Consider the following 25,679-nt stretch of genomic DNA (forward strand, 5'->3'; position numbering starts at 1 on the left):
TTAGCTGGAACACATGTTTATTGCCAGACTAAGATCTTATCATCCATTTATTCCTTCAACCTACCCATCACTCAATGAATGTGCAGCAGAATGTGCCTCTGCTGGCTACCAGCTAAGTGCCCGAGATTGCATGTGGCCTGGCAGAGTGGACGTGAAGACACCTCCCTGTGCGGGCACGTCCCCAGGTAGAGGAAGTCAGCAGTCCCGCAGGAGGGTCTGATGTCAAAGCACGATGCCTTAAGCTAGTGTGAGGCTGTATGGGAGGAGTGGGGAGCAGTGTGGGGCAGATGGAAACCTTGTTTCCTTTTCCCTGCACTACTAATGTGCTGAGTTTCATGTATTCACTGCTCCCTTTCCAGGCCCTGCCCCAGATCCTCCCTGGCAGCCAGACCTGGCCTAGGTGTTCCTTTTGCTCCTGCATTCGCCCCCTAGAGCTCGCTCCTCTGCCCCAGCTTCTCCTGCCCCTCCTGCCAGCTGGCTCCAGATGGACCCGGTTTGGCCCCTGCCGTGTTCTCTTAAGGCATGCTCTTGGCAAGAGCGCAGATTTGCAGAATCACTTCCGCATGGGGCCTCCCCTTGCCTTTTTCCCTCCTGAGTGTCTCTCCCTGGGGGAGGCTGGGTCACATTAATGGCATTGGCCGTAGGCTGCATTTGAGGATTTGTGCTACACAAGATGTCAGCTATATTCCTTAGACTACGACTTGGGCATTTAAACTTCCCAACAATGATTTATCATTTGGCTGACTTTTTTCTCTCTTTTTCTGTTGCTGGTCTGCGAGGACCTTCAAAGGGTGATAAAGATAAGGCAGATGGAGAGCCTCGTGGAGTTAGGCTGATTAATGTGGATAAGCTTCCTCTCCCCTAAAAGTCGGAAGCTAACACTTTGAGAAACAGAGGCCTTCATGAAATTTCTGTCAGAGCAGAACTGCACAGGAACTGTGTTTCCGTCCCCACAAGCTCCATCTATTCTTTTCAAGTTCGTTAGTTGCCAACTGGCTGTGATACCCCAGCACTGCAGAGGGGTCAGTTGCATGGTTTGACCCTTTCAGTCAACTATTTCAGGAGCCAGTGGGGTAATCAATCATGTTGGTCCCTAACGTGACAATATGTAGTCTCTCTCTCTGACAAACGCCATGGGTCATGATTTACCTGTTACAGGTATTAAGAACTGTAATCAAAACCACTCTGGGATCTGAGTAAACCAACTGCCAGGGGCTATTCTGGAAAATTCTAGACCTGGTCAGTGACCGTAATCTCCTAAAGAAGCGAAGGACTATTTACTTGCCATTCTGCTCACCTATGATTTAGTGTCCTGATGAATTCCAAGCCACTGCACATTTCTGACATTTGAGTCTTTCCGCCGTTGAACGTCAGTGTACAAGTCTGTATTATAAGCTGCTCGTCTGTTATGCAACCTTTCGTTCTTAGTCAGATCTATTCCCTACCTGATCCACTGTACCCAACAACTTGAACATTTCCTACTCTGCACTGTGGTTCATCCTCTTTCCTCTAGCAAGAATATTTATTCTCCTTCTAATATAAACACTACCCATTTCCATGGTCCGCACCACTGCAAGAAACTGGCTTAGATGCTGTAGGTAGACCAAACAAATATGACTGACATCATCCCTGAATTCAGGGAATTTACAGTCTCATCCAAGAATTGTTCTCCAACCCTGGTCCTCCAGGGGAATCCCAGTGGGCTTCAGAATTGACCAGTGATCTTACCCGGCACAAACGAATTAACTGAAAAGTTCTGAGATGTGGGACCAGGCCATGAGTGTTTTTCAAAAGCACCATGGTAATTCTGATCTCTACCCAGGATGGATAAATGCTGCTCTAAAGCTTCTCCAATCCGCAATGACTTTTCCCCCTCCAAATATCTGTAGCATACGGTCTGTAATATTTATTTGTCAATTATTTTATCGCATGTTTATTTTTATTTGCCTATTTATTTCCCCAGTGAAATGGTTGTCTTCTTGAGGTAAAGGGTAGTACCCTATATGGCTTTAAATATTTAATGTCCAGCACACAATTTGGAACACAGTAAATCTCTAGTAAATATCTGTAGTTGATCATTTCAGGTATTTCCTAAGGACTTGAAACCAGATTAATAAAAGACCTTGATACTCAACCTAACCTTGGTAATCTGCAATCCCAAAGAAGCTGGGAAGGGCCCACGCTAGACTCAAAGGGTCTGAGGAGGCTGAACCTCCAGCTGAGTCTTTTTAGCAAACCCCACGTGGTCCCAGAGACGTCCTTTCCATTGTGGTTGGGATCATGCCATTCCACTAGACCCTCTGGTGAAAGGGATTGGTGGAGACCAGATTGCTCTCCCAGAGACCTTCCTTCCCACACGTGTACCTGTGTCACTGGGAACAACACCTCATCCTGGACTGGCCCGCTCTGGGGAACAGTGGAGCTGCCAGGCCAAGAGCTGTTCATCTGTTTCCTCACATTCTCTTTGATGCCAAGCTGCGGTGAGAGTACAGGCTTATTCTGTCCAGTGCTCTCTGGCAAGTGTTGGCCTCTGAACAAAAGTTTTAAGCTAGTTCAACAGTGTCGTGTGCACGACTCAGCCTACAGCTGAGCCATCAACCGCAGTGGTCGCCACCAGCTGTCACGAGAGAAGGCCCAACTTGGGGAAGCATTCCAGATGCTCTCCCAATTTCTCTTTAGTGGCTTTTTGAAGTCATTCCTGCCAAATCTGTATGAATGAGGGACAGATGAGATTTCAGGACACAGCTTTTTCTCTGACAGTTTGTTCTATATTTGGTGTTTTGGAGTTACTCCGTAAATTTTGCAGAGAAAAGAAAACTTTAGAATTTCATAGGCATGAGCCAGTATAGGCTGGAAAGCTGCTGGGAGCCGCACTTGAGTATCATACCAACCCCCATCTTTCCCACTTACGGAGAGGTGACCTTGGGGAGGTTGCTAAGTTCCTTACAATCTTAATGGACAGATTGGTAAAATGGAGCCAAGTGACCAACCTCAGAGGACTGTGGTGAGGATAAATGGGGAAGCTCCCTGGAGCACCTGCCGTGTTGAGAGTTCTCAAGTGAAGTTAGTCTTAGCCACACCTGACTGCTTCCCCTGCGTGTTTCACCTTGGACCTACCAGGAATCGAAGATCACACTGTTTTTTTCTTCTTAATGTGGTCCATTGCTGTGTCTCAGAACCTACTGGGCACTTTGGAAGCTCCTCACAACGTGAAACCCAGATCGTTCTTGACCATTAAATCCATTCAAACCCAGAGATGAAGCCCTATCCTGCTCTACATGAAGGATAATCTTCACCATCACTTCTACCTTTAAATTTGAAAATGGAGATTATATCCCCCTGTAGCCCATGTAAACTAGAGAACATAACTAAATCTCCTTATTGATCAGTCAATAAATATTTATGGAGTGACCCCCTTTGGCCAAACATTTGTGTTAGGCCGTGAGAATACAGAGATGCCATCCAAGAGGGCACGTTCTTCTGAATGGTGACAGCACAGGAAAAGGTGGGCACAATTTCCACATCTCCGGGGCAGCCAGGGACCGGGTATGGGCAGAGAGGAGCATCCCTTGCTCAGCCTGAGGTCGAGCCTGAAGATCCTAGAGGGCTTTCTGGAAGGGGTGGGAATTTTAACTAAGTCTTAAAATGGCTGGAATCCAGCAAAGGACACAGGGAAGCAAATTCAGAATGGATTATCAAGAGCAAAGGCAAAGAGGTGAGAAGATGAAGGCGACTTTAGGAACTATGGTCAGCTTGCACCGTAGAAGCACAAAGTGTGAGGCAGGGCTTGGCGTAAGGAGAAGCTGAAGAAGTGGGTGGGAATGGCATCTTTGGAGATGTAAACTTTGCCCTGTAGCTCTTAGATGCATTTAGCAGTTCTAGCTGGAGGAAAAGGTGGCTTCCTCTTCCCTTTGAGTTGTTGCTGCGTGCAGAGGAGGGGAAAGCTGAAATGGAGGGACATGGGACTCTCTTCCAAAAGGAAAATTAACCATCAGAAATATGCTAGAACTGCCAACTGTTTCCTAAAATCTGTTTCATAAATTATAAGCTACAGGTCCCAGATTTGTTGCTCTGCATCCAAGCAAACTTGTAATTTTGTAACCAAAATAGAAAACAAAAATTCACCTCTATGTCCAAATAAACAAATAAACTGCTTCCTCCCGGTACCATCCAAACTTGAGTATGTTCTCTTGGAAACAAAAGATTCCTTATAATATTAGTGGTGCCCTCAGCCCAGCCTGCCTATTGCAGTGTTGCCCTCGAGAATGTCCATCCTAAAACGCAGGGTCAGCACAACTACTCGCCTGTTGTTGCCTTGGACCCACTTCATCCCTAACTTCCAAATTCCAGTCACTTTGGGACAATCATTTGCCCTGAATTGGCCCCTTAACCTTGCCCGGTGAGGGAGGGTGTGTGTGTGTGTGTGTGTGTGTGTGTGTGTGTGTGTGTGTGTGTGTGAGAAGGGGCTGACATGCCTTCAGTTTTGGCACGTGTCCTCGTCTGTCCCCTATTAACGGCCTCCTTCACCTGGTGCAGACCCCTCCTGCACCCCGCACAGACCCAGCCCCAACTATTGCCTTCTGCCCCCAGGGTGGGAAGAGTTGAGTGCTTCCTTCAGAGCAAGAGGCATCGCTGATATTTCAGCACTGCTGAATGTGGAGATTTGCCCAGCAGGTCAGAGAAGTAGGGGACCAAGAGTGAGGTTGGGAATGAAGGAACCATCTCCCAAATCCTGGCCATATCCCACTTGCTCAGTGGTTTTGCCTCTCCCCCGGGCCCATGCCTTCTCGTCTTTCAGCTGTTCTAGCTCCTCGGGCTGTCATTCAGGGAGTGGGTGAGCCTTGGTCCGTGGGTATTCCCTGCGGCCAGCATTCCGGAGCGCTACATTTCTCATAAAAGATCGCGCGCCATCAGTCTGGTTTTCTAGCATCTCCGGCAACCCCAGGGAGTGGAGAAGGGAGTGTGTGGGTTAAGGGAGAGGTAAGAGCAAGATTCCGAAGTGGCGTTCTGTGACCAGCATACCGATCAAGCCAGGGCTGGGTTCTTTTTAATTGTACACATTCTGTAATTGTTCCTCGCTCTGCGTTAAAGTTGGAAGGGGCCGCCAGACTGCCACAGCCTTGTGATATCCCACCCACACTGGCTTTTATCCTATGGTCTATTTTTTGACCGTGAACACAGAGTATTTGAATGCCTTTGAAATAAAATGAATGAATAAATAAACAAGTAATGTTTCATGGTTTCCTTAAGCTTTCCCTTGAAATGCTGATTGATTCTTTTATTCCTTTTAGCTCCTGTTATAAGAATTAAAAAAAAAAAAAAAACCCACAACAACACGATCTCCCCTGTCCCCCGAGGGTTACCGCCATTAGCTGAGGGTGTGGGTAGGAGTGTGGAGAGTACATCCAGGCTTGCTCTGTTCGTCCTCTTCTCCTCTCCCTGGGGCTCCTGGCTTCGGTTGTTTATGTGTGCCTCACACAACAACCAGCAAACGGGGAGCTTCTCGCTTCTTTCCCTTGGTAGGGTTTCTCCAGGCACAGAGAGAAGCCATCACTACCACTGTGGGTGTGCGATCCGAGGGATGGGGCTGGTGGGAGGCCAGCCTGTCTCTTCAGTTAAAATGCTTCCAACTGTATCTGACTTAGGACTGAGGAAGCCCAGCTTCACATCTGAAGGAAACTGGAATTGGGTTTCTTAGGGCTTGATAAAACCCCTTCCAGCAGCTGCTGAGGGGGTGCCATCCTCAGCTCCCCCAGCTGGCCGGACAGGTGTGTAGGAGCAGTCCTCTCTGCCTCCCTCGGATCAGTCGTGTTGTCCACACAATGGCGGTCAGCTCCCTCTTCTGAAGAGGCCGCGAGGGCTGGGAAGGACTGACGGCAGAAGGCCGGGTCCTCCGGCGGGGTGCCGGTCCCCCAGCCGTAACCACCTGGTGTTGGGTGTCCCTGCAGGTTCACCTACACCCTCGGGGAGGGCATGTGGCTGCCCCTCAGCAAGAGCTTTGTGATCCCACCGGCTGAACTGGCCATCAACCCTTCGGCGAAGTGTAAGACGGACATGACGGTGATGGAGGACGCCGTGGAGGTCAGGTGCGTGGGGGCCCAGGGCGCCGAGGCCACACCTGGCGGGGGGGGGGGCTGAGGGAGGAACCCCCTGAAGGCCCAAGGAGGTAGGGAAGGAGTCAGGACAAGCTAAAGGGGAAGCTGGCAGGCTGCCTTCAGATTCGCAGTCCGCGGTGCCGGGATCTACTCTATCTGGGTCGATATCGCACACCCCAAGGCTCATGCTCTGGGAAAGGACATAAAATTAGAGTTTGTAAGCACTTCCCACATCCCCTAAGGACTGACAGGCAATAAAATGTTAATTTCCTTGCCCAAGTTTAGACCTCCTTCTTTGACCAGGCATTACAGCCTTGGCTCATTTCCCAGATATGGAGAATGTCCATAATTTGTTAGTTCAAGGCTCAGAGTGTGGCTGATCTTTACTTTTTGTTAGCGAGAGCGAGACGTGACGCGGTTGACTAGATAGGAACTTGGAATGTGATGCTACTTGTTGCACCCGAAGTCCCCTTGACTCCGCCCCCTCCCCCCGTGTCTCCCCACAGAGAGGAGCTGATGACCTCGTCCTCCTTTGACAGCCTGGAGGTCCTGCTGGATTCCTTCGGGCCCGTGCGCGACTGCAGCAAGGATAACGGGGGCTGCAGTAAGAACTTCCGCTGCATCTCCGACCGCAAGCTGGACTCCACCGGCTGCGTGGTACGTCCGCCCCATCAGTTGGGGGTGGGGGGACGAGGGTGGCGGGGTGCACAGGGGAAGACATAATGCAGATACTTAGATGAAAATACACCGTGAATAAAAGAGAAGGAGCCTGGCTGGCTCCGTCGGTAGAGTGTGCCACTCTTAATCTCGGGGTCATGAGTTCGAGTCCCACATTGGGTGCAGAGGTTATTTAAAAACAAAATCTTTAAAAAAGGAGAGAGAGAAGGTCAAAAATGATCCCTCTCTAGTTGTCACCACTGTCTAAGTTATGAATTTTTTCAGGACGCCTGGGTAGCTCAGTCAGTCAAGTGGGGCTGACTTTTGTTATCAGTTCAGATCATGATCTCAAGGTTGTGAGATCAGTCCTCTGCACTGGGTGCGGAGTCTGCTTAAGATTCTCTCTCTCTCCCCCTCCTGACCCTCCTCCCACCTCCCTCCCTAAAAAAATAAATAAATAAAAAATAAGGGGCCCCTGGGTGCCTCGGTTGGTTAAGCGTCTGCCTTCGGCTCAGGTCATGATCCCAGAGTCCTGGGATCGAGTCCCACATCGGGCTCCCTGCTCAGTGGGGAGTCTGCTTCTCCATATCCCTCTGCCCCTCCCCCCTGCTTGTATGTGTGCTCCCCCTCCCTCAAATAAATAAATAAAATCGTAATAAATAAATAATTTAAAAATTATGAATTTTCTCTTATCAGAGATGAGAAGCTAATCACCAGTTAATCGAGAAATATTTATGGAGCACCTGTTGTGTGTACCATCACTATTCTAGGGAAATTTCATGACTTATAGAACAGGATTCTTTGTTTCCAGTGTTACAATCTAATTGGTGAGGGATACCCCCAAACAATTCAGGAAGTAATTAGCTGCTGAATAGTATGACATTGACTCTGGTAGGAATTCAACTGTATTGACTGTAATAGGAAATTCCACCTTTGTCTTGGGTCAAATGACATTGACTGTAGCAGGAGATTTAAGGAGAAACCTACCTAAGGCCAGAATGATGAAAGAAGTAAGTTACGCCAGGAGTGGGAGGGAAAAATAAAAATATGTCTCCTTCGAGACCCTGGCGATGAACTCCTACTTCACCGAAGGTAGTTTTCTACTTTGTTATCAGCTACGGGAACTTTGGCTACGTGTAAAATATGCGATGCTAGGACCTAGAAGGGCCATTTGGTCGAGAGCGTGCTAAGGTCGCCCCTGCACTGTGGATGAAGAGTGATTGAACCCCGCAGGTAAAGGGAGGCAGGAGCGGATGAAGCCGTCAGCCGCCCATGCCTTTCTGTTGGCATGTTTGCGCCCCTCAACACTGTTGTCTGTCACCGGCCCTCCCTTCTCTTAAGGGCAGAATGATGCAATCCTCACAGAGAGGAGTGGACAAGGAAGGAAGGCAGCAAAGCCAGACGTCAAGTGGGCATAAAGGAGAGGGAGAGCTGGTTCATTGAGACGCGCGTTGCTCTGCAGTGTTTCTGGGGACAGGGCCAGGAGCCGCCAGCTCAGGGAGAACACGGTGCCTCCTCCTGCTTCCCAGTCTGACCGCTGCGCTCTGGTAAGGGGACCCGGAGCAGGGGCAAGCTGTGAGGAGGCCAGGCCAGTCCATCTTTCACACACCTCCTTCCTGGTCTCTGAGCACCTGCTCTGTTCCCAGAGCTGTGCTGTATCAAAGATGGAGGAGTGCCTGGCATCCAGGGTGGGACTCTCTCAGCCCTTAGGCCTCCCCAGACTTTCACAGATTAGGCAGCCACTGACGGGAGCCTGATTCATCTGAGTTGGGAAAGAAAGTAAAGAAAAGAAAAGGGAGAGAGCAGAGGGGCAGGTAGGCGGAGACCTGGCCGATCCATCAAAGGAAGGGAAAGCAGAACAGAGGACCATCAGGAAAGGACAAAGACAAGTGTTCTTTGGTTCTGTCTTCCAGAGGCAGCCAGGAGGTGAGGTGATGTCCCACAGTGCGGCCCTCCCTTGGGCCGGTCCACTTTCAGATGTCTTGAGCAAGGAGCTTCCCAACTGGGTCCCTCAGGAGACAATTTCACTGTCTAATGGAGCTTCCAGCTGAGACACATTTTTTCCCTCCTATTCAACCTGCATTTCTTCATTCAGATTTCAACCTTTCATTCCTCACTGCTCTCTCGGGTCATTCTGAGTACTGAACCACTGCGTGTGCACGTGCGTGGATCCCTCTCTCCAACCCGCCCCGCCCCCATCCCAGCTGGTCCCGGATGAATTTGAGCGTGCTCACACCTTCACACACATGCACACGATGCACTCTCCGTCTCCTCCCACCTCCCTGCCTCTTTCCCGAGCCCGAAGGGTTGCCTGTCAAGTGCCTTCTGTCGGTGATCCTAGCCCCTTTTACTTGGCATGTAGCCTTGCTGGTATATTTTTGTACTTTTAGCACTGTAATCTGTGAGACGGAGCAAGCAGGAATAGTTCCGATGAATATGCATTTGCAATAAGGCCGCCGCGTTTTAGAATCCGAGCCACTGCAGAAAGTCACCCAATAAGACCAGTGCTTGGGATTAGCATAATACTTTAAAGTCACTGGTCCAGGGTGGCGGTTGGAGGAAGGAGGGACCCACCGACTGGCAGGCCATTCAATTGACTGTTTTTCCTTGGCCATAAAGCACGTGATCCCTGAGACAGGAGGACTGATGGGGTGAGAGCTGATGTGCCACATCATGACCCTTGGGATGGTCCTGAGAAGTAGACCAGGGACCCCCCACTGATGCGTTACCAGAGCAGTCCCGAGTCATCTGGAGGTGGACCGGGGACAGCAGCGGACCTGGCACCAAACTGCAGTTCGGGAGAATTGGGCTACCATTCTCCTCTCCACGGAAACCCTGACATTCAGTTAGTTCTCTGGGTGCTGAACTGAAAGCCTTCTCAGGAAAGCCGTGTTTTCATGAAAGGAGAAAGAGGTGAGGAACTCAGAACACCCTGGCCCTTAAGGAACCCAGGAGAGCGGCAGAGATGTGGGACAGAAGGACGCACCCGGGCATTTTCCTGACTGGACGCCAGCCAGACAGGTGGGGCTGATGCGCCCTGGCCGCTCAATCTTCATTCTTTCTAGGAAGGCAGGACATGTTTCTCGGGTATGCATGGACTCCCACAGGGTTAATTGCTACCCGGTTAATTGCCCTATTGTTTATGTTGTCTCTGAGGACAGAAAACAAATGCCCGTGAAAGGCACAGACCTGTAGAAGCCACAGTCCCTCTGTGCCAAACCAGACCACTCTCCCAAAGCAGGGATTGTTGAATCTTTGGGAGGGTTCCCAGAGCAGAGGTCAGCTGCCCGCCGCCGATACCTTGGGTCTTACTTCTACCCCTTGTCCTTACTGTGCCAAGGTGGGAGCAGGAGTCCTTCCCTGGAAAGCACAAGAGTAGGGGTTCTGTGTTCTGTGAAGTTCCATTAGGTCCTGCAGAGCTACTGTATTACTGTCCTATTGCTGCTGTAACAAATGACCACAGGTTTTTAGGGGCTTCAAACAATACTCATTTATTATCTTACAGCTCTGTACAGCTCATGAGTCTCACTGGGCTAAAATCAAGTGTCAGTGGGACTGAATTCCTTTCTCGAGGCTCCAGGGAAGAATCCACTGCCTTCTCTTTCTTAGCTTCTAGAGTTTGCCCTCGGGTTTGGCTCGTGGTCTGCTCTTGCATCTTTAAAGCCAGCTACATTGCATTTTTCTGGCCATTCTTCTGTAGCACATGCTCTCTGATCTTCTGCTTCCCTCATCCACTTTTAAGGACTCTTGTGATTATGTTGGGTCCACCTGAATCATCCAGGATGATATCTCCATCTCAACCTGACCTGCAAAGCCCTTTCGGTCATATAAGGTGACATGTTCGTGGGTTCCGGAGGTCATATTGCTGACATCCTTGGGGGCCATGGGTGGGAGATGGCAGTGGGATCGGAACAGACTTGGTAGGCTGGACGCTGGTCCCCACTCCCAGCTTGAACCAGGCCATCCTCATTCTCACCAAGCCTACCTATTGAGGTTTAAGTTAAAACTTGGAAAGTTTGGAAATTATTTCCAACGCTATAAAATAATGGAAAGCCTGTGCTCTATTGCTCCTTCTGCATCTTCACACTCATCCTGAAAGTGGCCAAAAGGTGGCCTTGCTTCGTGCTCTATCTGCATGGGCTTAGGTGAGCAGACCGTGGCCTTGGAAGGCAAGAGGTGGGCTGTCCAGCTTTCTCGTGTAATGAACACATGACCTTCCCTGCCAGAGCGTTATGCTCTAATGAGCTTTGAATTACCCAGTGACCCTGCCGCCCTTCTGTCCACATGCTGTCCACAATGGTTTCCCATGAAATGTATCATTTCACCTCTGCTGGAGCGCAGATGTGTGGAGACCATTACAGATGACCATATCTCTTTCTCTCTGTAGGACAGTGAGCAGAAGTGTATGCCTCAGAGGCATTTAGAGAAATGGGGGCAGGAAGCTGAAATGTGAATTTAATTCCATCAGACTTTCCCCTTGGGAGAAGTCTTGCATGGCTTGGGCTTGTGTGTCAGAGCCCATCAAAAAGTCAGGGAAATTATTATTTGTAAAAGGGAGATTGCCATGTAGTAAAGGGAGCTTGTTTTGAGTGAGCATTGCGGTTGAGTATCTTATCAATCAGCCAGGTCAGGCAAGGCGGACTCAGCTGCGGGAAAGTGTTCCTCTTCTTCCAGAGGCCCTGAACATGCTCCCTTGTCCATCACTCGTATTCATCTGCCAACAGAGCATTCGCCTCATAATCTGAAACTGAAGGGTGTGTGTCTCAGGCTCAGTGAGATTTGACTAGACTCTTAAGTAATCAATCAACCAAAAATCATTGGTAGTAAAAGAGGGGAGACACAGTGGAGAAAAGGAGTTGAATGGGGGAAAATCATTTTAATCTCATTAGCAAATGATGCCTTAGACCAGTAATAAGTCAAGAAGCCATGAGCATCTCATGAAAGATGATTAACCTTGTGTATTTTAGGGGTCACTAAAATATGAGCTCATTTATTGGACCTTCTTGATGGGGGAGGGTTGTTGCCATAATAAATGGAGTTTTCTTTTAAAGCCTGTAGTTTATAAAGGCTCTGGGATGGTGAAATGTAACCTATGCAAAGAGGGGTTGATGTATGAACTTGGGGCTCATTCCTAAGCAAACAGTTCTCTTTTAAGGAACAAGTGAAGGCGTTGTCCATAAGCCAGGAGATGAGAATGGCCAACATTTGCAAAGAGAAAATGCCAGCTCATCCTGGAGATAGGATTTCTCTCCTGATGACTGGGCTCTCGCTGCAGATACTTCTAGGAAGAAGGCATGGTTTGGAGCCTGTGGTTTTCTTTGTATTTAGATTCAGATTTTGAGGAGTCTAGAATGTGAACACAACAGTACAAGAAGCATGTAGGTGAAAACAAAAACAGTGTTACACGGTGGGAAACTTGAGTGACCAGACCCCTTGGAGAATGGGTGTACTGGTTCAACCAGGGTTGAGAAGAAAACTCTATTTTCTGTTTCAGCCTTTTTTTCCTGGAAACCTTTCAAAAATATTTTTCTCTGAACTGCAGACCAAGTAAGTTACAGTGCAGTGAAGATAATTGCATCTTTTTCAGTGATTGAGGATCTTGTCTTGCCTTCAGGGTCATTGCTCTAGACATTTTGAGTGTTTTTGCCTTATAAATATATGCATCCCTAATATGTGTGTGTGTGTGTGTGTGTGTGTGTGTGTGTGTGTGTGTGTGAAAGATGGGGGACTGAGAAAGACAAAGAAAAGGAAGGAAGGAAGGAAGGAAGGAAGGAAGGAAGGAAGGAAGGAAGGAAGGAAAGGAAGGAAGAAAGAGAAAGAAAGAAAGAAAGAAAGAAAGAAAGAAAGAAAGAAAGAAAGAAAGAAAGAAAGAAAGAAAGAAAGAAGAAAAAAACAGGGAGAATATTAGGCTAAACCTACAAATCCATAATTGATCCCAGAATGTACTCTGGGAGTTACTCAAAACAATCAGACAAACAAACAACAAATCTACAGGATTGCTTTACCTGTTGACGTATTGAATTGACTCTATTTCTTTAGGGATTCCAATGAATCCACATTTTCTCACTCCCGAGAAGCAGCACAGCAAAGGAGAAGAAACAGACATGAGCTTTGGGGTCAAATAGATCAGGTCCAAAATCCGATTCTGCCATTTTCCACCTCTGTGACCTTAAACCAGTTACTACTTAATCTGAGTTTACTCCTCTGTAAAATGAGGTGAAAAGAGTCTATCTGTGTTGTTGCCATTGAAGATAACACATATAGATTGTCTGGCACATAGAATGGCTTAATTCCTGACAGCTGTTATTATTATTCTAGCTTTGCTTGTACGAACAACAACAAAAATGCATCTTGGGCAAGGCAGCTAACTGTCTTCTCTCCAGCTCTCCTAAGAGAGCGTAACTATCAGGTGGTCCAATTTGGCATAGCAGCAGGCATCTAGACATTAGGGCCAGGCAAGACGCGGATATGCCAAGCTTTGGAATTCTGGAACAAGCCTGCTTGGGTTTAATTTGGTGAAGCCTTTGTCAGAAGTCATGCTTGACGGAGCATTGTGAAAAAAAGCAGGTGGCTAGGAAGATGGGAGTCCTGGCTGGTGAGCTAGCCAATGCAAGGGTTGAAATCACATTCAGTGGCAGGACTGGCGTGGTCTCTACTTTGATGGCTTTTCTCAAGCTTTATAGAAGGAAAAAAAGAACACCAACTCATGGCAACCAGAGCAGCCCATTTAATTCCAGTCAAACTTCCACATCCATGCCGGGGCAGCCTCACAGTGGTGAAGCCAGCTCCCTTCTGGTGGCACATCTGGCCTAACAGCTGGATGGCCAAGGCAGTGGTTGGGTGGGGGCGCTAACAAAACGTGGGGGGCCATCCTCAGCCGCCTCATTTGCTTGTTTACCGTCATCTGAAACATCTGGGTTTGCACCGCATGGGGCAGCCCTTGGAAGCAACTTTAAATGCCCTCACCTTCCAGCGCTCCAGCTGGCTTCATGCGGAGGAAGGGGATGGACCAGCCTGGGAGCCTGGCGGGCCCACAGAGGGGCCATTTGTTTGGGAAATTGCAGAATTAGTGTCATCCAACAGTGCACATCCTGCTGTGATCTTGGGGGGAGGGGAGGTGTGTTTTCCGGGGCACACCTGCGGCAGCTCCAGGCTACTGGAGCCAAAGTGCTTGGCAGTCAAGAGAAAGAAACAGGCAGTAGGGCAGGAGAGGGGGTGGGGGGGGTGGGGGCGCGGTAACACTGTTCCACCAAGTTTTGAAAGTTGTTTTTGATTTGGTTGTGGCTTGAGGGGAGTGTGTTCATTAGCTGACAGTATGTGCATAGAGCACCTCATTACAAGCAGGTCAGATCTAGACAGACCCCCCGCTCTGCCCCATACTAGCTGCTTGACCCTGGGCAAGTTATCAGCCCTCTTGCAGCCTGTGTGAAAGGATCCGCTGTAGTGCAGACGTGCAGGATCCATTGAACAGACAGAAGAAGCAGGAAGGCAAAACATCTTTTTGGACTTACTTGGTGGGCTCCAGTGCACTGAATTCATGCATGAATTGGCAGTGTTAATGCTTTCCACAGTTACTAAATGAGGCTAATATAGGGTGTTGCCAGCGTAATGCCCAGCTCCTACGAAGTGTTCAGTAAACAGTAACTGTTGTGTGAGAGACTGTTCGGGTGTAAGCTAAGGATGGGCCAGCCGAGTCATGGACCCCATAGCCAGCCTGCCAAGTTTCGGGTGTGGTCCTGCCGTGATCAGCAGTGGGACTTTCACAGAGTTTTCTGTGCCCGTGGTTTCTTCACATGTCACATGGGGCTGATCATACTACATACTCCAGGGGATGTTACAAGGGCTGAATGAGTAAGACAGACAGGACTTAGACCCGGCCTGGTGCACGATGGGGGCTGCAGGAGCGCTCCTGCTGCTTACCAAGCCCCTTTGTCTTCCCCAGATTCTGGCTGACATCTCTTCCTGGATTATCTTCTTTGCTGGAACTCCTGGGGAGTTCACTGAGGGCATAGCAGTGCAGCGAAGCAAATTCTTTCGCAATAAGAGTGTCCAGGACACTGGGATAAAGCCCAAAGCCAAGTGTAGCACCGTGGGTGACCATGTAGCAGATGCCCTTGTCTTGCGTCTTCTGCAGGGTGTCCTCGAGGCAGGAAGGTCATGAGTATGGCCACTTCTACCAGGAGAGCAGGGAAACCCCCCTCCAGGGTCACAGAGAAAGTCCACTTCCTCCTTCCAGCTGGAAGCCCTCGCTCTGTCCATTCCCTCCAACCCTGTTGACTATCTGGTACCAACGTTGGCAATGTGTTTGCGTGTTAAAAAAAAAAAAAAAAGTCCTACTAATACTAAGTGCAAACAGCAGCACTCCTTCCCCTTGGTCCAAAGAAGTCTCTGTTAATGCTGTTCCATTCTGGTCCGCCACTTCCACCCAGTTGGGAGTCCAGCACACCTCGCCCTGTCTTGCTGTGATGTTCCCTTCCTGCCTGTTTGGAGGCAGTGGCTTTAATGCAAATGTGTGTGATGTGTGCCCAGAGAGAAGCAAGATGTCGAAAGGGTCACTTGCTTTTAAAGGGAGTCCAGTGTAGTGGGAAATTCGTGCATTAGTTGCCAATGTTAATGGTTTCAAGGCTGAGTGCTAAAAATAGGCGTCAGTGGTTACGGTTCCCCGAGAACCCAGTCCCCTGATTCACCTCCCTGCGTGGTGGTTTTTGATTGTGCCAGTGCCCATCCGGACTGAGCCCCATGAAGGACAGCTCTGGCTGCTATGACCGCCACATTGGGGTGGACTGCTCAGATGGCTTCAATGGCGGCTGTGAGCAGCTGTGTCTCCAGCAGATGGCGCCCTTCCCGGACGACCCCACCTTGTACAACATCCTCATGTTCTGCGGGTGAGTTGCCCATGAGGCCAACCAGCTTGCTGGGGTGCTGGACATTCAGCGTTAAAACCAGGAAAGGAAATCTAAAAGAACCGGTCACCCTAGGCCAGTGCTGAGGCTCTGAGGAAAGAGCCTTTCGGGACAGGAAGAGCAGCACTTTTAATATCAGAGTTGGGAGGCCCTTCAGAGAAAGTCTAGCCCCATCCCCGTGGGAGAGGAACCTGACCACAGTCATTGCCTGCATATATCAGAATTTTCCAGACCGTGTTTCCTGGAACTATGTTAACGTGTTTTGTGATGAAAGGATTCTGTGGTCCAGAAACTCTGGAAAGATTGTGTAAAGCTGATTAATTATCAAAGAAGAGGAGGGGGGAATACTTTGGAAGAGTGGAAACATCACTGAGTTCTGTCCCTGAAGGCCCACCCTCCCACAGACATGCTAATTCCTCAGTGCAGTTCCTCCACAGTGGGGTTCAGTGGCTCCCTCAAGACTGGGAGCTGGTAAGTGGAAAGATAAGGATTAGAATTCAGGCCCTCTGCGTTTTTTTTTTTTTTTTTTTTAATTCTGTGGTTCCTTCAAAATTTAAATTTACACCTCTGACTAGAATTATATTTAAAGACCGTTTCTTATTATAGTTATAAAGTAAATAGCAATTTGACCCATCTTTATACACTCTTGGTTTGCTTGTCTGCCCTTCCTTCCCCTTTCCTTCCCCTTCCCTTCTGCTCTCTCCCCACTCCTTCCCTGCCACCCCCTTCCCCCACCTCTGTCTTCCTGCCTGTCAGGGAGGGTGCATACTTTAGGCCATATGCCACTGGGCCGCACAGATGAATGAAGTGCTGTTCTTGCCCTCAGGGATCTCCTACTCTAAGAGGCTTGCAAGGAAAATCAGGGTTTATAATAATACAGCTCTGCCCTTTTGGCTCTGTCGCTAAAAGCCAGTGCCTACTGAATACTCAGGACAAGATCATTGGGTGGAGTCGTAATGTTATTTTATTGTATTTCATCGAAATTTATTTCTTTTCAATTGACAGTTTTTACCTTCAGTTTCTTGTAAGATACCATTCCGTAAACGGAAGCGTGATCTAAATGTTAATGTCTCTATGATGTTATCGTGATGGTTGACCCACTTCAATTCATAGAGATAAATTTATAAAGTCTTTAATAAACATAGATTTGTGCACCCGGTTTGTGCAGAGACTCTAGCTAAGTGTTAGATACAGGATAGGGGTGTGGGACAGTGCGGAAGGGGGAGCTGTTGGGACACTCAGGAGGGACGGGGAGGGAATCAGCGAGCTTCACAGTTCTTTCCAGAAACAGTAAGTTACGGCTCCTGGAAGGAGCCACTTCACCATCTCGTCCCAGACCTGGGCTGGAGCCACAGAATCGTTTGTGGGTCTCCCATCACATCCGTGGCCTGCACTAACGCCGTAGGTTCCTAACCGGACTCTGTTATTTCAGCTGGGATTCGGTGTTTGGGAAATTAGCACTCTCCAAGCCATTGCAGACGCCAAAAGAGTCCCTTGACTTGCCATTTTTATGTAAAGCCTAAATCACCTGCACTGATAATTAAAGAGCTCTAGTCATGCCTGTTAACACAAATACGTAAGTGTAAATGGGGGATACAAAGAGTTAAAGTTCCGGTAACTGGACCTCATTTGTCCCTCTGCTGGTAATACGATAAGATTTGATGAGTATTTGCTGTTTGCTGAGGACACTATAAGTCCTTTAAGTTCGTTGTCTCTCGCGATCTTCTCAACAACCCTGCAAAGCAGCTTTTCCCCCCGCCTTTTACAGATGTGGAAACTGAAACTCAGAGAGTTTCATCAGCTGACCTGAGGTCACTCAGTAAAGGGCAACATCACTGCTTCTCACCACTTAACGCTATGATTATTTGTTCCTCCATATAGAAGAGACATCTTTACCTTGTTGCGACAATTACCATAGATAGTAATAAATGATGTGTTTTAATGTCATGAGCATCTGTAAATTCTAAATCTGGTATAGTTTAAGGAGAGACCCCCATGAAATTAATATGCTTTTTAAATGACAGGTTTATCAAAGTAGTGCTTGAACTAACAAATTATATTCTTCTCAATATAACTACAAATAAGGTCCAATTAATGACTTACGGGTCATTGAGCCTTGTTTACCAACATCAGTATTGCTCTTCCATTAGAGTAACTGTCCATGTTTAATGGGGAGGGACACCAAGGAGGTGTTCACACGGCGTGCCCTTGTGTCTGTTTAGTTCAGGAAGGCTACTGTGAATGGAGGGGGAGTTAATATGGGATGATCTTGTGTTTGGATACATTCAAACAAAACACAGTCAGAAGATGATCAGTCTTTCTAATTTCTTAGTTGACTTGTCACAGGACCAGATTAGAAGGTTATTAATTTCTTAAGCACAGTGTCACTCCTTTCACTGCCTCATTACCCTCCAAACAAATGCAGGGTCTGGCCACATATATGGTCTTGGAGAAAGGTTCTAAAATATCTCAGATTTAAGTGTGGTAACTCACTTACAAGCTTATCTCCAGTGATTCTTACCCCGACCTGTCTGGGAGAGGATCCACTTAGCAGAGGAAGCACTCTAAAGCTCTGAAAGCACTTATCTGCAAAGGAAAGGTGAAAGATTCCCTCCGGTCACCTAGGTTTGTAAGCTTAAGAAACTGAGATCTAAAGAGGACAAAATCGAACTGAGATACTCATCATGTTTACCACCCAACACCCTCCCAGAGGCATTTCTGCCCAATCTGTTGGGTTGAGTTGACTGCATAGCTCGTTGATGGAACAACTTTTTATCTTGAGTTTCCTACCGTGTTAGGTGCATCGAGGATTACAAGCTCGGTGTGGATGGTCGCTCTTGCCAACTCATCGCAGAGACCTGCCCAGAGGGAGGAGACTGTGGGGAAAGCAGGGAGGTTCCCATGAACCAGACCCTCTTTGGGGAGATGTTCTTTGGTTACAACAACCATTCCAAGGAAGTGGCTGCAGGACAAGTGCTGAAAGGAACATTCAGGTGAATCTCGTGTCTATGGAACTGGTTACTCATGGCTACTGATGGCTCTTCTTCCCTGAAGAGCTTTAAAGTCAACATAAAGGTTTGCACCTTGGAGCAAGATGAACATGATCCTAAAAGGACAGGTTGTGTTCTCGCCCATGGTCTTCTCCTCTTTCCAGAACTCGGGACCCATGCTTCCTCTAGGTGAACAGTAGAGTGTTAAATTTCTATCTTGCCCAGGTAGGGGCTGCAAGATTTTCCGTGGAAGGCGCTAGAGAATGCTCACATTCTGTTTGGCTCTGAGTGGAAGAATCAGTGTGTCAGTCAGTCTAGAATAGCAATCCTCAAGTATGGCCCACAGTTCCTGAGGGTCCCTGAGATCGTTATAGGGGATATTCAAGGTCCTGCCTTTTCCAACTACAGAGAGGCTGGGTTTTCTTCATTCACATCAACCCAAAAAATACCTTGCAATAAGTTGCATGCAGAGGTGAGAATCCAGCTGTTTTCTATTAAGTCAGATGTTTAAAAAATTTGCAAAAAATATTAAAAAAATCACTCTTCTCATCATTTTTCATAATACGTTCAGATCTAATGGGTTGATTATTGTCATATTTAGATGGATTAATACATATTTCTAAAACTTCTCTTTCAATTTCTAATATGGTAAATATGGACAGATATAATCCACACAAACAAAAGCTACTTGGAGTGTTCACTTATTTTTAAAACTATAAAGGGGTCCTGAGAACAAAATGTTTGGAACCATTGATTTAGAACATTTCTTGGAGAGTCTCCATTTGACCCCTGTTCCTATTGTCTCTTAGGCTATTAGAGTACATCTTCCTCAGAACTCATGCTTTCCGGGAGATAATGATGATGGGGGGGAGGGGGAGGAGGAGGAGAATGTCATAATATGAACCAGCAATTGATAGCAACCTAGGCCTGGACTCCTGTGAGCAAACCAATAGTAAGTATCCAAACCCGTTCTTGAAGTCAGTTGCTGTTTCTGTTACAGACTGTAGGCTTTACTAATATTTCCCCTTTTAGGCTGGGATTTCATTTGCCAGTGGCAAGCAGTAATGTGTCATAACCAATCTTGTGGCAGTTAGAATTTTCTCTGTAGTCTAGAAACGAGACTGCGTCTGTCTAGGTCTTGTGGAGGGTGGATCAGGAGTAGCGCCTGGGAAGGGAGGGAGGGAATAATGTTCTCAATCTTCTGAGTAGACCTTTTCAACTGATGTCTTTCTTTTCTGTCCTAGCCCTCACCCTGCCTCTCACACCCTGTCCTGTTCCAGACATGTCCATCAAGTGGGGTTCACTGGGAGGGGAACCTCTTGGTCCAGGAAGAATTTTTTTTTATTGTAGGTTGAGCTATAGATTGCCCACCAAGGAGTGGGGTTCACCTTGACACTCAGAAATGAAAATCTGCTTCTGTTTCCAGGCAAAACAACTTTGCTCGAGGTTTAGACCAGCAACTGCCAGATGGTCTTGTGGTGGCCACCGTTCCCCTGGAGAATCAGTGCCTGGAGGAAATCTCGGAGCCCACGCCTGACCCCGAGTTCCTGACTGGTGAGTATGCCTCCTGCCTTACTCAACTGGCAAAAACCAGGCAGCTCCCAACAGTTTCATAAAATCAAAACTCTTGACCTCTCTTGTTTCCATTTTCATTTCATCGCCAGTGATTTCCTTGATACACAATAAAAGCGCAATTCTAAAACACTCTAGTAGGATTATTTGTCAATAAATTGCCAAGATTATTATATAATATCTGCAAATGGTCTAATAATACCTTTCTCTGCTAGTCTTATTGGGATGCTTTGAAAACAGATGGCATAATAGATGGGTCAAAGTTCAGAGGTCTCAGTGGATTAGAGGGAGTAGAGTCAGAGAGGAGGTGGACAGCTACCATCGCCTAGATATCTGTCACTGGGGCCACTGGGTTCCCTGGCAGGTACTTACGGACCAGTGTGAAGGAGGAGAAAATGACAGAGCTTTGTTGTCAAATGACCCAGACTTTGTGTCACGGCTCTGCTACTTCCTAGTTGTGTGACCTTAGACAATGCAATCTCTTGGGGGCTCATGGCTCTCGTAACAAGTTGGAAATAATGCCCCTCAATGCTGTTTTGAGCCCAATGATATTCTTCCCTTGGGCTCATTATGGAAATAAGGTATGGGTTGATTGGAAAAGGCAGGAACTTCAGGGGATACTCCTCCTTTCTGAGCCTCTGAAGACCACCCTCCCATTAATGCCTCCTGGACCAAATAAGACACTTCAAAGGGTCTGATGGACCCATAAGGGGAAGCCAACCAGGAACTCAGTATCACTTGCTAGAAAGTTGAATGTGAGCTCAGTTCCACTGCTGGCTTGCTCATTTCTCCATTATTTTTCTCCCTTCCTCATTCTATATCTCCCTAATCCTGGACCTTTCTGTCCTTTTTTCTTTCCTTTTCTGAAGAATGGATTGTGCTGAGGGCAAGCCTTTTCAAGATATCAAATTCTGTTTAAAACTTTATTTTAGACCTAAACCAGATGATAAGTAGGTCTGTCTGAGGGAGTATTGTGTAGTAATTAATCACATAGACTCTGGAGCCTGACAGCTGGGCTCAACTCTTCACTGGCTGTGTGATCTTGGACAAGTTGCCTACCTTCACTGTGCCTCAATATTTTTACTTGTGAAAATGAATATAAAACTGTCTTTCTTATAGGATGGATACAAGGAATAAATAAATTAATATTTGTAAAGTTTTTAGAATAGTTCCTGATGCATAGTGAGATGTACATTTGTTAAATATATAAGCATATCAAGGAAGAAAAAGAACAAGGACATTCGAACTATCAAATAGTGTTTTTCCTATAGAAACAGAGGGAATAAGAGAGAAAACAATTTCAATATATTCTGGACCAGAAATAAATGTCATCAAAATCAGTTGCTTTCTGAAAGATGACACACTCACACATGCACACACCCTAAACAGAAAAAATTAAGATGCAGCCTTTGGACATATGTCTAAAGCTCCCATCTCTAGTATTAGAGAAGCTGGCTTTCTTGTTTCCACATCATTTTCTCAGAAATGCTCCCTGTGTGTGTGTAAAGTGTATGTCAAGGGAGGTGGGAGGTGACACACAAAGAGGACAGGTTCCACAGCAGAGATATGTGTCTTCTGTTTAAAGAGCCACCAAGACCTCACATGTAACAATTTATTACAGAGGTGAGGAGATGTTACTGCAGTTGCTAGGCTGAGGGGACAGAGAGTTGTCCTGGCTGCTACCTGAGGCTTTTTTGGAGGAGTCTGTGGCTAGATCTGAGAGACATCAGAAGACCACGTTTGAATCTACATCTTTGGAAATAAGGATCAAATCCAAACTGGGTCCTCGTCTACAACAGAAATTTCTTTCTCCCCAATGCCTTTGGACCTCTCTTAATTTGGCATATTAGAGGTAGAAGGAGTAGAAGGATGTCCATATGGATCACTTCTGTTCTTCATGGCCTTGAGAGAGTCAAGTCTAACATTTGATGTACAAAGGTTTGGTCTTGTTTTTTTTAAAGCCCAGAATGACTAGAAGAATTAAAGAGATGGTTGACCAAATTTCTCCCGTATTAACTTTCTGGTTCTGGTAACATTTTAATTATATCTTTCCTGAGAGTCGCATAGAGAATATCGTATCATGTTGTACTAGGTGCGATTATAGGTCATAATCCCCATAAACCTACAAGCTTAGAAGATTTTAGAGCTAAAGTGATCTTCAGAATCTTCAACCTCAGCATTTATAAGCACGGTGGTGTTTTTTCATGAAAAACCAGTGCTCCATTCATAAATAGGTTCTTTCTTTAAATACATTTGGAAAGACTATAGTTTCTACCTCTCAGCAATTTGCAAGACCTTAGCCTAGAAAGACAGGTCCCAAGCAGCCCTATACTGAAGAAATCCCTTCTGCTTCACTTGACCCAGCAATTCCCGAACCTGTTTAACCAGAGAATCCTTTGTCACATAATAACTGTTTCCATCTTTCAGAATTATTGGTTTGAAGAACATGCTGGAAAATATTGATTTATGTGCTTTATCTTGCTGAGTGCTTCCCTCTTCATCGAAATAAGAGTTAAGAACTCTGAGCTTCGCCAGACTTTTTGGTGTGACAAGTTGTGTGGAAATAAATGAAGAGCAACCAGATTAAAACAGGTGAAGGCTACTCATTCAGAGCTGGCTGTAGCAAAGGATTCAGCCACCATCACTTGCATTTTGGCCGAGACTGAAGGGCAAGCAGAGGAGCAGGAGAGCTTTAGAGGAAACAAGGGAGGGCCTCGGGTGTGCCCCGATCGGAGGCTGTTGGCATGTAGGTGGGCCAGCTAACTACAGAGGAATGAGGCATTCTAGGTAGGTGTTCAGGAGTACATATTTGCCTTTCTCTGGTTGGACCTAAGTTGGAAGCAAGAACAAAAATTAGGAAAGCTGTCAGTCATCAATCAAGTCCTGGTCATGTTGCCAGTTTTTACAGAGCATACTATTTGGCTTCCTGGACTGGTCGCTAGAGATGGTGATCTGACTTCTCTAAGTCTGATTTATAGACAGTAGACTAGCTTCTTGGGCTGGTTACTAGAGATGATAGGTTGGTTTCCTGGGCTTTTTGTGTCAGATTATGGGTCAGAGTTCTATTTTTATATATGATCTGGCCATCGCCCGTTTGTATTTTGAGTCTCTCAGTTGAGAGAAAAAAGAATCCAGAGGCAGACCAAGGAGGGAGAAGAGGCTGCTGGCCACATTCATGGGCCAGTGGATGCCATAATTGCTCAGTGTGTGTGAAGATTTAGAGCTCTGATCTCTCTGGAACTTCTTCAGGTTCATCTGAAGGAAATACTCTTAGGCATAATGCGTTTCCATGACATTTCAAATAAAATAACAGGAGAAACCAATCTTCCCTCCGTCTCTTCTTCCCTTCCTCCCTCCCTCCCTTCCTCCCTTCTTCCCTCCCTTCCTTCCTTCCTTCCTTCCTTCCTTCCTTCCTTCCTTCCTCCCTTCCTCCCTTCTTCCCTCCCTTCCTTCCTTCCTTCCTTCCTTCCTTCCTTCCTTCCTCCCTCCCTCCCTCCCTTCCTCCCTTCTTCCCTCCCTTTCTTCCTTCCTTCCTTCCTTCCTCCCTCCCTCCCTTCCTCCCTCCCTCCCTTCCCTCCTTCCTTCCTTCCTTCCTTCCTTCCTTCCTTCCTTCCACAGAAGTGTATTCAGTCATTCTTTTTTTCAAGCATAGGTAGGGGAAAGCATGTTCTTTCTTGAGAAAACATAGAGATATTTTGTTCGCTAAAAGACTCATTGAGAGATATATTCCCAAATAATAATAAATTAAAATAAAAAACTAGAGCTGACTACATGTCAAGGGCACACTGAGAAAGAATCCTATGACCCAGCTAGAAAATATGTACTTTAAAATATCCCTTTCTTTTTAACTAAAGGACATATTATCCGTATGCAGGCTCAGAACAACGCCTCCCAAACACTGACAGCTCGCACCTGTCTCCCTGACTCCGGTGGAGCCGAGATGCGCTCAGTAGGATTGCTGTTCAGCGGCTAAGCGTTGGGGCTCAGTATCTTGGCTCATCATGGGTGAACATAGGACAACGTCATCCCTTCCTATCCCCTGAAATCCTTGCTTGCTTTATTCTTTCTTCACTCTGTCATTCTGAACTAAAGCCCAAGAATTTATAACAAAAGCGTCGAGGAAGAAACGGCCAGTGTACACAATTAGGGGTGATGAAGCAGGTGACGATCATAGACGCCAGGCGTGTATATGATGCTTTATGTTCTTCTCGGCGTGCTTTTATGCCCAGAACTTTATCGGGTTCTGGCAACCTACCTGTGAAGCAGGTTAAGATGAATGCCAGGATCGCTACTTTCCAGATAGGAGAATGGAAACGCAGGAGGTGCCCAGCCCAAAGTCACAGAGCTGGTCGGAATCGCAGGATGGAAGAGGAAGCAAGAAGTCACCTCAGCTAAGCCTCTCACTTACAGCTGAAACCACGGGCAACCAGAAGATCCCGCAGCCAGGTGGCCAGAGAGAAAGTCAGTCGGGGGCGGGCAGCAGAAACTGCCCCTCCAGCCACACGTGTTAGAACTCCGGCCTCCTGGTTTCCTGCCCGTTTCCTTTCCCGCTAGGAAACAACTCCATTAAAGGGAATGTTTTCCAATATACTGAAAAGTCTTCATTGATTGGGCTTGCTATTTTTTTTTTATTAGTAGGCTTTTTGAAATAACAGCAAGCGGGTGAGCTGACGTAACTAGAGAACGCACGTTACGAGCAGTACGTGCAACAGTTCAACAGAGCATGCACGCTTATGCTCTCAGGAAATGTGTCTTTAAGGTATGCGACTGGGGTGTTAACCCTGTAAAGTTCGAGTTTCATTCATATGCTTTTAAAATTAACCTAAAGGTGAAAAGCCAGGGTATGTAGTAGTATGACTATTGTCACAAAGCTTCATGGCCCAAAAGAAGAACATTTGAAAGAAAAGAAGGACTGAAAACCTTCTTTTAGTTTCAAGTAACGTATCTCTGATTGCCCGACATGAAATTTAAGCAGTTGATTCACTAAGCACCCCTTCTGACCTTTTTGCTTTTTTTGCCTTACCGATAGTTATTCCTGTATGATTTACACCGAAATGGAAATTTGGCAGTTACTCAGCTAATTTGATCAGAGTTGACAAACAGCTAACCAATCCCGCCCCCTCTTCATCCAGTTTATGTATTAAGTTAGTTGATTTAGCCTGAAGGAAGCATGGGTCACAGTGGCAGGATCATTCAGTATGTATGTATGTATTATCGCCATTATATTCATACACATTATACACATAATATTTACACTAGGTATCTATCTAAAGTTTCTATACATATTGCCATTCTATTTACATATATATGCACTTACACGCATGCATACACATATATATTTATTCCTATAACTTATGCACCTAGCAAACGTTAGGCATAGAAATGAAGCTAAAACTGGTTTTCTAAGCTTAGCAAGGTGAATTTTTTTTTTATTCCTTGTGGTCTAATTATTTTGTTTCTGT

General features: G+C 46.7%; 1 protein-coding gene across 1 annotated transcript in view; it reads left to right on the forward strand.

The window, feature by feature from the left end:
- Positions 1–25,679, forward strand: part of ASTN1 (astrotactin 1) — a 294,984-nt gene that overhangs the window by 197,143 nt on the left and 72,162 nt on the right. The window contains exons 10-14 of the mRNA XM_045811403.2: positions 5,949–6,086; positions 6,602–6,752; positions 15,471–15,637; positions 18,454–18,648; positions 20,072–20,199. Of these exons, the coding sequence (XP_045667359.1) occupies positions 5,949–6,086; positions 6,602–6,752; positions 15,471–15,637; positions 18,454–18,648; positions 20,072–20,199 (779 nt within the window). The remainder of the gene's footprint in view (positions 1–5,948; positions 6,087–6,601; positions 6,753–15,470; positions 15,638–18,453; positions 18,649–20,071; positions 20,200–25,679) is intronic.

The sequence above is a fragment of the Ursus americanus genome, chromosome 2, assembly GCF_024610735.1.
Source record: "Ursus americanus isolate L20-20 chromosome 2, mUrsAme1.1.p, whole genome shotgun sequence".
In the NCBI taxonomy this organism is placed as follows: domain Eukaryota; kingdom Metazoa; phylum Chordata; class Mammalia; order Carnivora; family Ursidae; genus Ursus; species Ursus americanus.